Here is a 17336-nt window from a genome sequence, read left to right on the forward strand (position 1 = left end):
AGTTGTCTTGAACTCACTGAAGTCAGATTTCCTAGTTCCAAATTAACAGTTGTGAGCGCAGCAGAAATCATGCTGGATTGATAGCATGGCCAATGTTGAATGTTTATCATTTTCAACTTGGAAAAGAGACCCTTAAACCCAGACTTGGGACCACAGACCTACTCCACTGAATTACAGGCTAGTGATTGCTTTGCAATGCTTGCAGTTAGCCACTGATTCCATCCAAACCACTCATTGTTGAATTTGCGATTTCCAACTTGTTGTGTAATGTTTATGTTCAATGGCCGATGAGTACGGATACGTTTTATCTATAATTTCTCTTCATTATTTCTCTTCATATGACAAGGATTAAACAGGATTTGCCAGTAGATTGTCGACTTGATTCATGATGATGACTACTAGCTAAGATTTTGAAAGTATGATGTTGACGTGATCCGTCCAATCAAAGCTACTGTAGATATAACGTGATTTGACGTCATTTTATCTGTGGCCAACGACCTTGAGCTTTCTTGGATGGGCACTTCTAATATAACTCTATGGCAGCACCCAAGGGGATTGAATTGTTTAGCTCTACCCTTAGATTTGGCGGCGACGTAGTGTCCCCATGAGTGACAGACCACTGAGCCAGTCATGGCGCAACTAGAGAACATTACCAACCCCTATGCTCCCTATTTTCCCTGGCTGCCCCACCATCACAAAAAGCACTGAGCTAAGCTGAAACACCTTGATTATGGAGCTGCCTTACTCAAAAAAAATATTTGTATGCGGCTTTATTAAGTACAATTATCTTTATTTTACATTGTTTACAAATTGATATGTGACATGTATTAATGCTAAAATAACATGCAAAACAGTCAAACCCCCTCCCCCATACTTTAGCTAAAAATATGGGGCTCAAAACAGAGTCCCACCTGCCCTGAATGACAGGTCACCACTGATTGTACCTTTTTATATTCAAAATATTGGGTGCAATTTTTTGAATTGTATCCGCACATGTACCCTAAATGGTACCGAACAGTACCATGTAAGCTAATAGACAGTCGTGAATAGGGCACAACAAAGCCCATGGGTCCTCAGATCCTCAAGAAGTTATACAGCTACAGCATCGAGAGCATCCTGACTGGTTGCGTCACTGCCTGGCATGGTAACTACTCGGCCTCTAACCGCAAGGCACTACAGAGGGTAGTTCGTACGACTCAGTACCTGCCATCCAGGCGTTGCCAGAGTAAGGCCCTAAAAATTGTCAAAGACTCCAGCCACCCTAGTCGTATACTGTTCTTTCTGCTACCGCACGGCAAGCAGTACTGGAGCACCAAGTGTATGTCAAAAGGCTTCTTAACAGCTTCTACCCCGAAGCCATAAGAGTCCTGAACAGCTAATCCAGACTATGGCTATCTACCCCCTCTTTACGCTGCTGCTACTCTCTGTTTATTATCTTATCTATGCATAGTCCATTTAACATGTACATATTACCTCAATTACCTCGACTACCCTGTGTCCCCGCACATTGACTCAGTACTAGTACCCCCTCTATGTAGCCTCGCTACTGTTATTTTACTGCTGCTCTTTAATTATTTGTTAGTTGTTTATTTAATTTGTTACTTCACACTTATTTTTCTTAAAAATGTGTTGTTGGTTAAGGGCTTGTAAGTAAGTATTTAACTATTGTCACGTTCTGACCTTTATTCCTTTGTTTTGTCTTTATTTAGTATGGTCAGGGTGTGAGTTGGGGTGGGCAGTCTATGTTAGTTTTTCTATATTTCTATTCTATTTCTGTGTTTGGCCTGATATGGTTCTCAATCAGAGGCAGCTGTCTATTGTTGTCCCTGATTGAGAACCATATTTAGGTAGCCTGTTTTCCTTTGTGTTTTGTGGGTGGTTATTTTCAGTCTTTGTGTGTCTGCACTAGATATAACTGTTTCGGTTGTTTTTTTTTGTATTTTTGAAGTGTTCAGTTTCTTATTAAGAAGATGAGCACTAACCATGCTGTACTTTGGTCCTCTCCTTCTTCCACCCAAGACAGCCGTTACAACTGTAAGGTTGTAACGGCTGTTTGCCGCTGTTTGCTGTTTGCCACCATGTTATTGACTGTATGTTTGTTTTACTCCATGTGTAACTCTGTTGTTGAATGTGTCGAACTGCTTTGCTTTATTTTGGCCAGGTCGCAATTGTAAATGAGAACTTGTTCTCAACTTGCCTACCTGGTTAAATAAAGGTGAAATAAAAATTTGGAGCATGTGCCAAATTGTATTTATTTTACTAGGCAAGTCAGTTAAGAACAAATTCTTATTTTCAATGACTGCCTAGGAACAGTGGGTTAACTGCCTGTTCAGGGGCAGAACGACAGATTTTGTACCTTGTCAGCTCAGGGATTTGAACTTGCAATCTTTCGGTTACTAGTCCAATGCTCTAACCACTAGGCTACCCTGCCGCCCCAATAAACTTTGTGTACCTCAAGGTACATTATGTATATTTTGAACCCTCGGAAACTAACTGTAGCCATATTTCTAAGAGTATAGGTCTATGTTTTTTTTTCTATTGGAAAGGTGCCTGGCTTGTAGACTAATTCAATAAAGGAAAGACCCCTCTTTACTCAAACCAGAGGTACTGTATCTATTGAAGATGTGTAGAGGAAATGAAGCATCCGGACTAACCAAATCTGGGGCCGTGGGCAAGAACACTTTAGAGGCTCCCCTCTTATTGGTGGAGGAAAATGTTGCTGTTTTAAAACAAATTTACTGCAATTCTACACGTTTTACCATGGCTTATGCCGTGTTCTTATGCGATCTGAGTAACTCAAACTTTATAACAAAATCAGTGCGGTCCCCCTGGAGGTCTGGGTGCCACGGCATGTGCCCTTCATGCCCGGTTGGTAGGGCCTAATCCAACACTGTCCATACTAGATGCCTACGCTTGTTTTATTTTACCATGATTGAAAACTAATAACTTATTAGTCTATACCCTATTTTTCGTTTTTGTTGTTATGTAATATTTTGTAAATGTAGGCCTATATTCAAATTATTTTAAAAAATACGTTGCTTTAGGCTTAGGCTACAGAAGTATCACACATATCAAGTGCTATTTTCATGTGAAAATATAGTACTGGATGCATTTACTTCATTGGTGTTGTTGGTGGCCCCCTTTTATGGCAGTATGCAAGCCTAGGCCTGATGTGCTATGGTTATGGTTATTTGATTAATTCATGTGGGTGCGTTTCTAAAAAATCTATTTTGATTTGGGTGTTTGGTGGTGGATGTGTCGTTCACATGATGCCTACATCAGCAGCCTACAACAGATAACAAACAGATCATCATCATCCCAAGATCTCTGGGCGCTCCCTCTCCTCCAAGAAACATGAGAATAGTCTGATAAATCGACGCGCACGCCAATCTCAGCGTCAGCACCAGCGCTCGTGCCCTGGCTCTTTCTCGCATCTGTGCGCGTGCCTCACGCAGGTCTCTGGATCGTAGGTGATGATGGCGGTGGATGAGCAGCATCGCTGAGTTCGCTCCTCTGAGCTTTCTATGTTAATATAATTATAAAAACTATCGAATAATACAATTAGTCTCATTGGTCTCCTAACCAGAGACGATGGGCAACGAAGGAAGCATCGAGGGAAGCGGACAACCCGGAGAACCGGGCTCCATCTCTATGGTTGGAGCTCCCGGTTCGTTTTCAGCACCGGGTTCTGGACAGCACATCAAGCCCGCCAATGGTGCTGTTGCCGGGGGAGGAATGGGTGGCGGACCGGGGATGAATAGGTAAGACCTGTTATAAGCAACGGTGCAGTTGATATCAAGTATCACTAACAATGATAGATTTCATATCCTTATACACTTGACATTGCATACGATGCTTTATATCTGCTCGTTGTGTAGTGAAACGATGCAGTTAGGCTTCGGCAGTTGGATTTTACAAGCTTTTACAATTTACTTGTTTTTTTGCCTGTCATGGGTTCGCAGTTGGGACGTGTCATTCATATCATATAATGCGAAATGGGTAGCATTTCCCCTCCAAGTGTAATGTAATTGGTAAAAAGTACAACCATGAAATTATAGCGTTAGAGGACATGACCCTCCACTGAATTATAGTTTATTTCGAGGTTGTCATAAAGGATGCTCGAGCTCCTCCGTTTCCGCATTGGTGTTTGCATGGGAGAAGCTATTGCTGCTATATGTGTGTGTAGCCTAGTAGTAGTTCGGCTATCTAAGACATTCATGTCAGTGTCGCCACTCTTTCGATAATGTTGTGCAAACGACATCATCTTCAGATGTTGTGGGTACCAGCTCGCAACAGTGTCGGGATGCTGTGTGCAGAATGACATTCATAAGCAATGAATAACAAACATTGAATTTTAAAAAACATCGAATGATCAGTCCTTTGATTATTTCGATTTTAACATTGTGTTGTAGAAAGACAGACATTCCTGGCATGATGATAATGTGTAGCCCAACCCAACATATCCATCATTATATAGCCTAATAGGCTAGACCAGGGGTTCTCCAAGTGTGGTCCATGGACCTCTTTCTCTCTGAATGTAACCGATTGGCCCAGGGTGGTGTAGGGCGTTTACATTTGATTTGTTTGTGTGCATGTCTCAATGCAATCTGGATCTCTAAAGACAGCTATTTGAGAATTTAAGCTCTGTCAAATGATATTCTGAAACGCAAGGCTTATCTAAGCCATGTCCTATGGACCATACACATTATAATGATAACTCCCTCTACTAATCTGTCCAATAATGAATATAATTTGAAATGCATGTATCTAGGCAATGGTCTTGCTACTTTATGCAGTAGATATTATTGGACTATTGGAATGAATATCACTCTATTGGGGATTTTATCATTCTATTGTTGATGTTATCAATATTGGTGGTGTTGGTGATTTTATCATTCTATTGGTAATGTTATCACTATTGGTGATTTTATCATTCTATTGGTGATGTTGGTGATTTTATCATTCTATTGGTGATGTTATCACTATTGGTGATGTTGGTAATTTTATCATTCTATTGGTGATGTTATCACTATTGGTGATGTTGGTAATTTTATCATTCTATTGGTGATGTTATCACTATTGGTGATGTTGGTGATTTTATCATTCTATTGGTGATGTTATCACTATTGGTGATCTTATCACTCTATTGTTGGATTAGCCAAATCAAAAATGTTATATTTGCAATATTCATGTTTAGATTTTTCAATATTCATATATTAGTGTAAGTCAAATCAAAATTTGACTCCCATTTCCAAGTAGGCGTGAAATCTTCATATGACAAGCATCAACCATTTTTCCTTCATAGCCCATACAAATAGCCCTAAACCTCATGGAGTCTTAACGTAGGCCTGGGTAAGGCCAAAATGTCACAAATGTTCCAACTCTTAGGAATTATTTCTCAATTATGCTTTAAGATACAAATGCCAAATATATGTCAGCAATCCTTCCTCCAAAGGACCCTTCTATGTATTACATTTCGTGAAAATTCCCCAAATCATGGCCCTGTTTTGTTCTAGTTTCATTCGAAATCACCCTTATGTCACCTTCGTCTAGTCTTGTCATAACATTAAATGGACTACAAACAAACTACAAATCACAGTGACTCTGGCTGTTCTTGGTAATAAGTAGACTTACTCAGTCTGTGTTGAGATGAGGTGTGCATCTTATCACGCTACCATGCTTTTGTGAGGACAAACGCTGGGAGACGGAGAAGCAAGTGAGTGAATATTTAATATATAACAGACATGAAACAAAACATGGACAGTGTCTGGATAAGGGGAACAAAACAACGGTAATGCAGACAAGGGGAAGAAACTGAGGAAGTGACAGATATAAGGGAGGCAATCAATGGTAATAGAGTCCCGGTGAGTCCCATGAAGTGCTGATGCGTGTAACAATGGTGATAGGTGTGCATGATGATGGACCGGGGAGAGGGAGCAGGCGTGACAGCTTTTGCATTTGTAAGGATGTAGGCCTGAAGGTTTTAATCACAATATGTTTCTTAGATTTGCATGCATGGGCCACAATTACCATGTTCATTATGACTGACACATAGATCAAATGTGAGTATGTGTGTCAATAAACAAATCCCTCCCTTAAAAGAGCATCATACTAGGCTACTGTAGTAGGCTATAGCATCCCCTCCACTGCTCTATTAAAGCAGATATCTGAGCATCTAACCGATCGCTGCAGCTGTACATAGTCCATCTGTAAATAGCCCACCCAATCTACCTACCTCATCCCTATACTGTTTTTATTGACTTTTCTGCTCTTTTGCCCACCAGTATCTCTACTTGCACGTCAACTGCTCATTTATCACTCCAGTGTTAATCTGCTAAATTGCCTAAATTGGCCTATTTATTGCCTACCTCCTCATGCCTTTTGCACACACTGAATATAGACTTTCTATTTTCTACCGTGTCATTGAATTGTTTATTGTGTTATTGGCTTGTTTATTGTTTATTCCATGTTATTCCATGTGTAACTCTGTGTTGTTGTCTGTGTCACACTGCTTTGCTTTATCTTGGCCAGGTCGCAGTTGCAAATGAGAACTTGTTCTCAAGTAGCCTACCTGGTTAAATAAAGGTTAAATAAAAAACAATTTAAAAGGCCTTGTGGCTCCCAGTGGTTGAGCTTGGTCCTTGTTTTAGTCATTGAAAAGGGTTTTTAAATAGTTGTGTGTGTGTGTCAGTGCCTTTAAATGCTTACCCAGCTGTTACAACTACCTGCGTTGAAACAGTGTTCGATGGTGTTGGTTGTCTCTAACTGATTGTCCATGACCAGAGACACCATACTCATGACCTTAGTTTTGTCCTGGATGGCTCTTCCCACAAAGCTAGAAAGGGATTTATACCTTCTTGACTTGACTGGATTTATAGGCACTTTTTGTAATATAGCCTGTCTGCTCAGCTCTGACCTGTCTACCAGCATCCATCTGCAGGGGCCACAGGTGTCAGAGTCTCATACTCTGACTGCCAAACATGAACGATGAGAGAACATGCCAACCTCTACCATTTCTGACCCAGTCAGGGCAGCAGCACTTAAATTCCACAGATTTTCCTCAACATGACTCCTAAGTTAACAGTAGCCTGCTGTGATGATTTGTTCAGAGATGGGTATTATTCACAGTCAATAGTCCCATCCTTTTCAATTGGTTTGTTATGGCACATTTAACAGGCACTGTGGTGTCCTATTTCCGTCACTATGGTTTATTGCCCAAGAACAGCCTCTGCTTTTTATTCATACCCTTTCTATCTACAGTGAGTGAAAGCTGTGACCTCACAACCCATATGTCACTCAGCTTACCTTTTTCTATGAACTGCACTGCACCCATGGCAATTTAGAAGCTGCAGAGTTTTTCAGAGAAAAACACAAATAATGTACTGTTTTATTACCATGAATTTAAGTAAGTGTATTTTCCATTCAGGAATGATCCCAAAGGTTTGGTCTAGGGCTGTTACGGTGACCGTATTACCACCACACCGTCGTTCACCAGTCATGACTGCAGTCAAATTCCACGTGACCGTTTAGTCACGGTAACTAGGCTTCTCCAGGCTTTGATGCTGCTGATGGTCATTAGTAGCCAACCAAATTTGATAACTGCCTGGTACTCAGCACTCTATTGTCCTTTAAACATTTCACGAGAACCTATGAGCTCATGTTGCGCAACATTTCTATAGGCTATGAAATTGAAAGAAAACAGGGTGATGGCCTCTATAAAAAAGAGGAGGATCCCATTAGCTTTCTATAGGCTAGGCCTACTATTATTTCTCAACTTTCCTAATATTAAGCGCATTGCTTTGCTTTACAACAGGAGTATAGCCTACAGTACCTGGCTGGCATGAAAGTGAACCACGGGAAAAGTGTCCTCCATACGCTATATAAGTGCATAGATGACATTAATTTTTATCCCATGTTCCAAGACAGCTGCATGATAATGGTTCATTCTTAATCAAAACTAATTTCACACGTTTTTTATTAATTTAAATGTTTTTATTGATTTATTTCACCTTTATTAAACCAGGTATGTTAGTTGAAAACATTTTTTACAACTGCGACCTGGCAAAGATAAAGAAAAGCAGTGTGACAAACAACAACACATGGAGTTACACATGGAATAAACAAACATACAATCAATAACACAATAGAAAAAGTATATATACAGTGTGTGCAAATGAGGTAAGATAAAGGAGGTAAGGCAATAAATAGGCCATAGTGGCAAAATTATTACAATTTAGCAATTAAACACTGGAGTGATAGATGTGCAGAAGATGAGATACTTGGGTGCAAAAGAGCACACAAAAAATAACAGTATGGGGATGAGGTAGTTGGATGGGCTATTTCCAGATGGGCTATGTACAGGTGCAGTGATCTGTGAGCTGCTCTGACAGCTGGTGCTTAAAGATAGTGACGGAGATATGAGTCTCCAGCTTCAGTGATTTTTGCAATCGTTCCAGTAATTGGCAGCAGAGAACTGGAAGGAAAGGCGGCCAAAGCAGGAATTGACTTTGGGGGTGACCAGTGAAATATACCTGCTGGAGGGCGTGCTACGGGTTGGTGCTGCTATGGTGACCAGTGAGCTGAGATAAGGCGGAGATTCACCTATTAAAGACTTATAGATGACCTGGAGCCAGTGGGTTTGGCGACAAATATGAAGCGAGGGCCAGCCAATGAGAACATACAGGTCGCAGTGGTGGGTAGTATATGGGGCTTTGGTGACAAAATGGATGGCACTGCATTCAATTTTGTCAGGACCCGGTTGCGAACCCGGGTCTCCGGAGTGAGAAACAGTCACTTAACCAACTGAGCCACGAATAATTGGCAGAACCCAGAAGATGAGGCAGACACAGCAGTACTTGAGACGGTGTATTGAGACAGTGTAATAATGAAGTAAAAAGTGAAGTTCTTCAGGAAAACATGTAACTCCACAACCTCAAAAGGAATTCCACAAGAACAAAGGTAATCCTCCAAGACAAAAAGGTAAATCCACAAGGTGGAAGGTATAGCACAAAAAGCCTCAAAAAATGCTCAAAAACAAACAAACAAGAACAAAAAACAGAATTCCACAAGAGAGTCCACCGGGATCAACAAGAGTTCACAGAGTACTAGGGCTGGGTGCTAACATACAAACACAGAGCAAAGGACTGAGGAAAACAAAGGGTTTAAATACAATCAGGGGAAACGAGGCACAGGTGCAAATAATAATGGGGATCAAGGGAAAACAAAAGGTCAAAAGGCAGAATGGGGGCATCTAGTGACCAAAAACCGGAACAACCCTGGCCAAATCCTGACAAATTTGCTGAGTAGAGTGTTGGAGGCTATTTTGTAAATGACATTGCCGAAGTCAAGTGTCGGTAGGATGAGGGTATGTTTGGCAGGATGAGTGAAGGAGGCTTTGTTGCGAAATAGAAAGATTGATTTTGATTGAGTTTGATTTTGGATTGGAGATGCTTAATGTGAGTCTGGAAGGAGAGTTTACAGTCTAACCAGACACCTAGGTATTTGTAGATGTCCACATATTCTAAGTCAGAACCGTCCAGAGTAGTGATGCTAGACGGGCGGGCAGGTGCTGGTAGCGATTGGTTGAAGAGCATGCATTTAGTTTTACTAGCGTTTAAGAGCAGTTGGAGGCCACGGAAGGAGAGTTGTATGGCGTTGAAGCTCGTCTGGAGGTTAGTTAACACAGTGTCCAAAGAAGGGCCAGATGTATACAGAATGGTATCGTCTGCATAGAGGTGGATCAAAGAATCACCCGCAGCAAGAGCGACATCATTGATGTATACAGAGAAAAGAGTCGGCCCGAGAATTGAACCCTGTGGCACCCCCATAGAGACGGCCAGAGGTCCGGACAACAGGCCCTCCGATATGTGAAGACAACATTAAATTAAGAATGGTCTGATAGTTGACAATATTAGTCTATTACTTGTGAATGATGTATTATAACTTGTGAATGATACCCAACGTGTGCAATAAGGCAAATAATAGTGCATGTCTTATTTTTGCAACTTTTTCAAATCATAGTTGCACACCTCATATAGCCTAGGCCAAAGGCCTATACAGTGCAAGTTTGGTACCGCCAAGACTCTTCCTAGAACTAGGAAAAGGAACATGACAGCCCGCTTGGAGTTTGCTAAAAGGCACCTAAAGGGCTCTCAGAACATGAGAAACAAGATTCTCTGGTATGATGAAATCAATATTGAACCTTTTGGCCTGAATGCCAAGTGTCACGTCTGGAGGAAACCAGGCACCACTGATTACCTGACCTACACCATCCCTACGGTGAAGCATGGTGGTGGCAGCATCATGTTGTGGGGAAGTTTTTCAGGGGAAGGGACTGGGAGACTAGTCAGGGTCGAAGGAAAGATGAACGAAGGAAAGTACACAGAGATCCTTGATGAAAACTTTCTCCAGAGCTCTCAGGACCACAGACTGGGGTGAAGGTTCATCTTCCAACAGGATAACGAGCCTAAGAACACAGCCAAGACAAAGCAGGAGTGGCGTCAGGACAAATCTCAATGTCCTTAAGTGAGCCAACCATTGCTTGGACTTGAACCCGATCGAATATCTCTGGAGAGACCTAAAAATAGCTGTCCAGCGACGCTCCCCATCCAACCTGACAGAGCTTTGGAGGATCTGCAGAGAAGAATGGGAATTTGCAAACATTTCTAAAAACCTGTTTTTGCTTTGTCATTGTGGGGTATTTTGTTAATTTTATTGGTCACATACACGTGTTTAGCAGATGTTATTGCGGGTGTAACGAAATGCTTGTGTTTTTAGCTCAAACAGTGCAGTAATATCTAACAAGTCATATCTAACAATTTCGCAACAATACACACAAATCTAAAGTAAAGGAATGGAATTAAGAATATATAAATATTTGGACGAGCAATGTCAGAGCGGCACAGATTAAGATACAGTAGAATAGAATATGGGATGAGATGAGTAATGCAAAATATTTAAACATTATTATTAAAGTAACTATTGTTCTGTTATTGAAGTGGCCAGTGAATTCAAGTCTATGTATATAGGGCAGAAGCCTCTAATGTGCTAGTGGTGGCTATTTAACAGTCTGATGGCCTTGAGATAGAAGCTGTTTTTCAGTCTCTCAGTCCCAGCTTTGATGAACCTGTACTGACCTCGCCTTCTGGATGATAGCGGGGTGAACAGGCAGTGGTTCGGGTGGTTATTGTCCTTGATGATCTTTTTGGCCTTCGGGTGCTGTAGGTGTCCTGGAGGGAAGGTAGTTTGCCCCCGTTTATGCGTTGGGTAGACCGCACCACCCTCTGGAGAGTCCTGCAGTTGCAGGCGATGCAGTTGCCAACAGGCGGTGAAATAGCCCAACAGGATGCTCTTAATTGTGTATCTGTAAATGTTCGTGAGGGTTTTAAGTGACTAACCAAATTTCCCCTGCCTCCTCAGCTTGAAAAGACGCTGTTGTGCCTTCACCACACTGTGTGGGTGGACCATTTCTGATCCTGTCAAGGCTCAGGAGAAGACCCAGATGTAGACAGTTTTGAAGTAACAAAACAGGGCGGCAGGCAAGCGACATGTCAAGGGCAGGCCGAGGTCAGTAGTCCAGAGCAGAGTCCAAAATGTCCAAATGGCAAGCAGGCTCAGGGCAGGAAGAGGTCAGTAATCCAGTTTCGGTGTGTGTATATTGATGAGGGGATTTTAAAAATACATTTTTGAATAAGGCAGTAACATAACAAATAACTTATTTAAATTAAGCACATTAATTTGCTTTACAACCAGCGTAGAGCCTAACTGGCATACATACAGTTGAAGTCGGAAGTTTACATACACCTTAGCCAAATACATTTAATCTCAGCTTTTCACAATTCCTGACATTTAATCCTAGTAAAAACCCTTGTCTTAGGTCAGTTAGGATCACCACTTTATTTTAAGAATGTGAAATGTCAGAATAACACAAGAGAGAATAATTTATTTCAGCTTCAATTTCTTTCATCACGTCCCCAGTGGGTCAGTGGTTTACATATACTAATTTCTCCAAAAAGTACAATCTTTGTCCCCATGTGTAGTTGCAAACCTTAATCTGGCTTTTTTTATGGTGGTTTTGGAGCAGTGGCTTCTTCCTTGCTGAGCGGCCTTTCAGGTTCTGTCGATATAGGACTCGTTTTACTGTGGATATAGATACTTTTGTACCTGTTTCCTCCAGCATCTTCACAAGGTCCTTTGCTGTTCTGGGATTGATTTGCACTTCGCACCAACGTATGTTCATCTCTAGGAGACAGAACACGTCTCCTTCCTGAGCGGTATGACGGCTGAAATCCATCCACAGGTACACCTCTAATTGATTCAAATGATATCAATTAGCCTATCAGAAGCTTCTAAAGCCATGACATCATTTTCTGGAATTTTCCAAGCTGTTTAAAGGCACAATCAACTTAGTGCATGTAAACTTCTGACCCACTGGACTTGTGATACAGTGACTTATAAGTTAAATAATCTGTCTGTAAACAATTGTTGGAAGAATTACTTGTGTCATGCACAAAGTAGATGTCCTAACCCATTTGCCAAAACTATAGTTTGTTAACAAGACATTTGTGGAGTGGTTGAAAAACGATTTTTAATGACTCCAACCTAAGTGGGTGTAAACTTCCGACTTCAACTGTAGGCAGTGCGCAAGTTTCATAATTGTCACCATAAAAATGCACCTTTATGATAAAAGCATTACATACATAATCGCATTTGTGGTCACTTTTGAGAACAGTGTTTTCTCGCTATTTGATTGCATTTTGGAACATTTGCGCTTATAGCCAACTGCCGTGTGCACATTGCTAGTGAAGAAGTAGCCTAATAGTTCATCAACATTTTAAGCTAAACGTTCTGATCTGTTGCATCTGCCTCATTCCTTTTACATTTTTTAAAAATGCAAGTAATTGTAGTAGTTTGGGATCTATCGCATCCCACAACTGTCACAGAGTATGTTTGAATATTTATTTCTCACTAAGAATAGAAAAAGGTCAACTTTGTACTATGGGGGATAGTAGATTGACATAGGCGAGTGATTTTGCTGTTGGTTAAGTCTACTCATCTTGTTGGCTGACAAAAAGTAGTCTAAATGTGAACAGTTCTAACATCTTCAATATACTCCTCGGAATTCAATAAGTGGGACGCTGCAGTTGAGTTCCTGATGTGTTTGTCTTCACTTGTAGCCTAATTCTTAGCTGAGATGCCTGTGAGAAGGATCCGATCACATGACAGGCATTGGCTAATAAGAATTGAGATATCTGAGCGAGCCATGTGTGTGAGATGTGCTTCGGAGCATGGCAGCCAGGAGAAGGGAATTATAATTATATAATTATTCATTCCAAGCGCACAACGGCCACTTTGCCCACACAAGGGGGATGCTTCCCGGAAATTCGAAGACTGGTGATAATATTATCATGTGCTTGTCAAAGTGTGTGCAGCCTGCACAAGAAACAAATCAGAGCTCATGCCTTTTATTTAACTTCATTCAAATCATTAGAGCCGCATCATGCTGCCTTAGAATGTATTAAAATCAAAACATATATGTTTGTATCACAACTAAAGTTGCATAAATAGCTCTAAATGAAGCATATAGGAGGACCTATTTCTTTGTTAACGGCTCAACACAGAATAGACGCATGAGTGCACTTCCTTGGAAATTGTTTGGAGAAAATATCCTATTTTATTCAGCTATGTTCAATTGTATTTTTCATACTATAAAAAAGTAAACAATTATTCCGCACATTTCTAAGCAAATCTTGTCTGCTAAATGAACTAATGTAGCCCACAGCCATTTGGCAGAGCCACATCAGGACCTAACATAAGGACAGCTCAGAGTATGCTATTCTGTTCTTCTGAAATAGACTACATTTTCTTCATATGTTTCTTTAGACCTGTCTAAATGAAATAATGGATTTATTGTGATGGTGTAGGCGATATTAAATGGATTTATTAGACTTTTTAAAATGTTGATGTTCCAAAGGTCTGCATCACTGGCTTGTAGGCTATGCGTTGGAAGCCAGGAATTGTGTGTTTATGTTAATTAACTGTCAATTACAGTGAGACCGGCAGTTATTTGCTTGACAATAACCGGCTGACTAAATTTCATGACCGCCACAGCCTTAGTTTGGTGAAATATTTTTTTCTGCTTTCTGATTGGTTGGTTTGATTGGCTTAAACCACTCCCTCTTTCATCACACAAATCATGCTGGATTCCTTCACCCCAATTCCCATGAACAATCTGTGTACCCCAGAACTGTGGGTCGCTGTAGAAGGCGAATCCTCGGACTCCTTCCCTTTTCTCCACCTTGTTGTTGTTTCCACTCAGATCTGAAAAGGATAGATGTTGTAAACAGAATGGTAATACCTTCACTATCCCTCTGGTTAGACTAATTACATAAGTGAGATCATTTTCTGCGTAATTACAATAGCTACACATTTAGATTGGGGCCTTCAGGAGGCTAGTCAACGAGAGCAGAGAGAAGGGAGTGAATGAGTGGTCTGATTTGAATGAATCAGGTCCTTCCCACTGGGCAAAGATGTCATTTCAATGTCTAGTTTTGATTTACATTTGGCTTGAGTTGTCAACTAATGTGAAATGAATTTCAGGTAATTTGATTTAGGTAAAAATGTGGGTAAAAAAAAAGTAAATTCCCTTACATTGATGACTTTTTGCAAATCTAATCAGTTTTCCACATTGATTTAACATCATCACATTGAATTTTGTAGTTGAATTTATGTGGAAACAATGTTGATTCAACCAATATTTGCCCAGTGGGTTGATTGTAGGGTGTGAGTGTGATGCTGCTGCTGCCTACTACTGGGCTGGTAGTAGTGCACTACAGAGGGTGGATGGTACTGTAGCAGGGCACTACAGAGGGTGGATGGTAGTCAGTGCACTAAAGAGGGTGGCTAAATGGGAGGCGGAAGGAAAACCGACTCTCAGCCAAATCCTTTGGCAGTGTTCATTAAGCAAGCTTTTGTATCAAGTCTGGGACTGCTCTCCTGCTCTTCGTTTATCTGAGCCTTGGAGAATGAGAGAGGCTTGCCTATTGTCGGAGAGACAAAGAGAGAGGATTTAGGTTTTATTTTAAGCCGAAAGGACATGTGTCTCCTTTGCTTCTCTGTTGTTCTGTAGCCGTCATCTCAAAGTCAATTTTCCTGGTTGATTTAATTATGTTGAGGCGCAGAGTGGTGGTTGCAGTCCAACCGACGCCTGTCTCAATGTGATAATTAGTGAAGAACAGTTTCTATCATACAGGAAGTGGAGACAAATGTGTGTCATATCCATGGTTATCATGTCTATATACTGCACATCTTTGTCAAACATAGATTTGAGAGATTCTATCCCATAAAGATCAACATGCTTTTTTAAATACTGTTTCTTGATCATTGCTTTCAGTGACTGTAAAATATGATGTGAATGAAATATTATTACTATATTAATAATAGATAATGGTGAGGAGTTAGTTGTTATACCAGGCTGCACTCTAAGAAACACTGCTGCTCTATACGAGTCTCCTCCCTTTCCTCTCCTCCCTTTCCTCTCCCTTTCCTCCCTTTCCTCTCCTTTCCTTTCCACTCAATTTCTTCAATTCACTCTGGAATCACTAGTACATTGACACTTAAGACCGAATGCATAAACATTAAGTGTTAAAAGCACTCCTCCCTCGCATTCAGTTTTTCTGTACGCACTGCAAAACACTTGTCATTGTCATGGGCAGCCTCTGTTCACAGTTCTTACAGCAGTTTGCCAAAGCTTTTGTTCAACTCTGTTAAATCATTGGTTCAGAGAAGGCTTCTCCAGCTCAGTAATTGAGACTGCTGTCCAGTATCAGTTAGGTAACTCCAGTCCTCTGGGGTCCTGATCCGTGTCACACTTTAGCCGCCACTATAGCTAACTCCAATAATCAACTAACCATGGTCTTCAGTTAAGAATGCAATTAGTTTAATCAGGTGTGTGCGCTAAGGATATGGGAAAACGTGTGACACCAATCTGGCCCCTTGAGGACCAGAATAATCTATCAATCTGTATTATGTCCTGACTGTTGACACACACTGGGAAAAGTCTAAACGGAATCCTTGGGATGTCCCAACTGACATCACCCATTGAAGTTGTAATTGAAAACGGTTAAGGTTAGGGTTATGGTTTGGTCAGGGTTATGGTTAGGGTAATGGTATAGGTTAGAGACGTCCAAATGATCCCGTATAGCACTAACCCACACACTGGATGTGAGAGGTTCCAACTGCATTTTCGTATTAATATTTGGTTTCATAGCGTTCGCACATTTTGTTTGTGCATGCCGCCACCTACAGTGCGGTAGGGTGTTATCGATCATGTTGTATTTTGTCATACAAAAATGAAAAAATTGTACCACCAGCTAACCCTCCACCCCATCCCACTAGTTCGACCTAAACTAAGCCTCCACCTATATACCACCCCATCCCAATACTTTGACCCTAACTAACCCTTCACCAATGGAGGCTCCTCAGAGGAGGACCATCCTCCTCAGTGAATTTCATAAAATGTAAAATGATAAAACATTTAGATAAAACTATTCTAAATATAATCACATCACCAAATAATTTATTAAAACACAGTATTATGCAAAGAAAGTCTACAGTAGCCTCAACAGCACTCTGTAGGGTAGCACCATGGTGTAGCCGGAGGACAGCTAGCTTCCGTCCTCCTCTGGGTACATTGATGTCAATACAAAACCTAGGAGGCTCATGGTTCTCACTCCCTTCCATAGACTTACACAGTAATTATGACAACTTCCAGAGGACGTCCTCCAGCATATCAAAGCTCTTGCAACATGAACTGACATGTTGTCCACCCAATCAAATGATCAGAGAATGAATCTAGTACGGAAAGCATAAGCTACAGCTAGCTAGCACTGCAGTGTATAAAATGTGGTGAGTTGATGACTCAAAGAGAGAGAAAGACAATAGTTGAACAAATTAATTTCTTCCAAAATTAAGGGGAGGCTTTTTTTTCACTTTCAGTTTCACTTACTTAGCTAGCAAATGCAGCTAGCTAGTTTAGCCTACTGAAACACCCTGCTCAAACAGAGGGATGCTATGTTAGCCAGCTGGCTATGACTTTCCAAGACAACACTGGAACTCTTCCAAGTCAAGGTAAGCTTTTGGTATTACTCATTTATTGCCACTGGGGCCGCTGGTGTAACTACTAAACTGCTAACCTAGTATACACTGTAAAGTTACTGCATGATTGTAGCAGGTTCACTAACACGCTAGTTCTATTAGCTATGCTGACCAGCATGTTACTTTAGCTAATATGGTGACAACGATGTAGGCTGTGTGTAGCTGTTTGGTTTGGAAAGGTT

At 41.0% G+C, this 17336-nt stretch overlaps 1 protein-coding gene across 1 annotated transcript in view; it reads left to right on the top strand.

Moving 5' to 3' along the window:
- Nucleotides 1-3483: 3483 nt before the first annotated feature.
- Nucleotides 3484-17336, top strand: part of LOC124045056 (protein bassoon-like) — a 44136-nt gene continuing 30283 nt past the window's right edge. Inside the window, exon 1 of the mRNA XM_046364276.1 lies at nt 3484-3761. Coding sequence (XP_046220232.1) covers nt 3592-3761 — 170 coding nt within the window. The 5' untranslated portion in view covers nt 3484-3591. The remainder of the gene's footprint in view (nt 3762-17336) is intronic.

The sequence above is a fragment of the Oncorhynchus gorbuscha genome, linkage group LG10 (assembly GCF_021184085.1).
Source record: "Oncorhynchus gorbuscha isolate QuinsamMale2020 ecotype Even-year linkage group LG10, OgorEven_v1.0, whole genome shotgun sequence".
NCBI classification, from domain to species: Eukaryota; Metazoa; Chordata; class Actinopteri; order Salmoniformes; family Salmonidae; genus Oncorhynchus; species Oncorhynchus gorbuscha.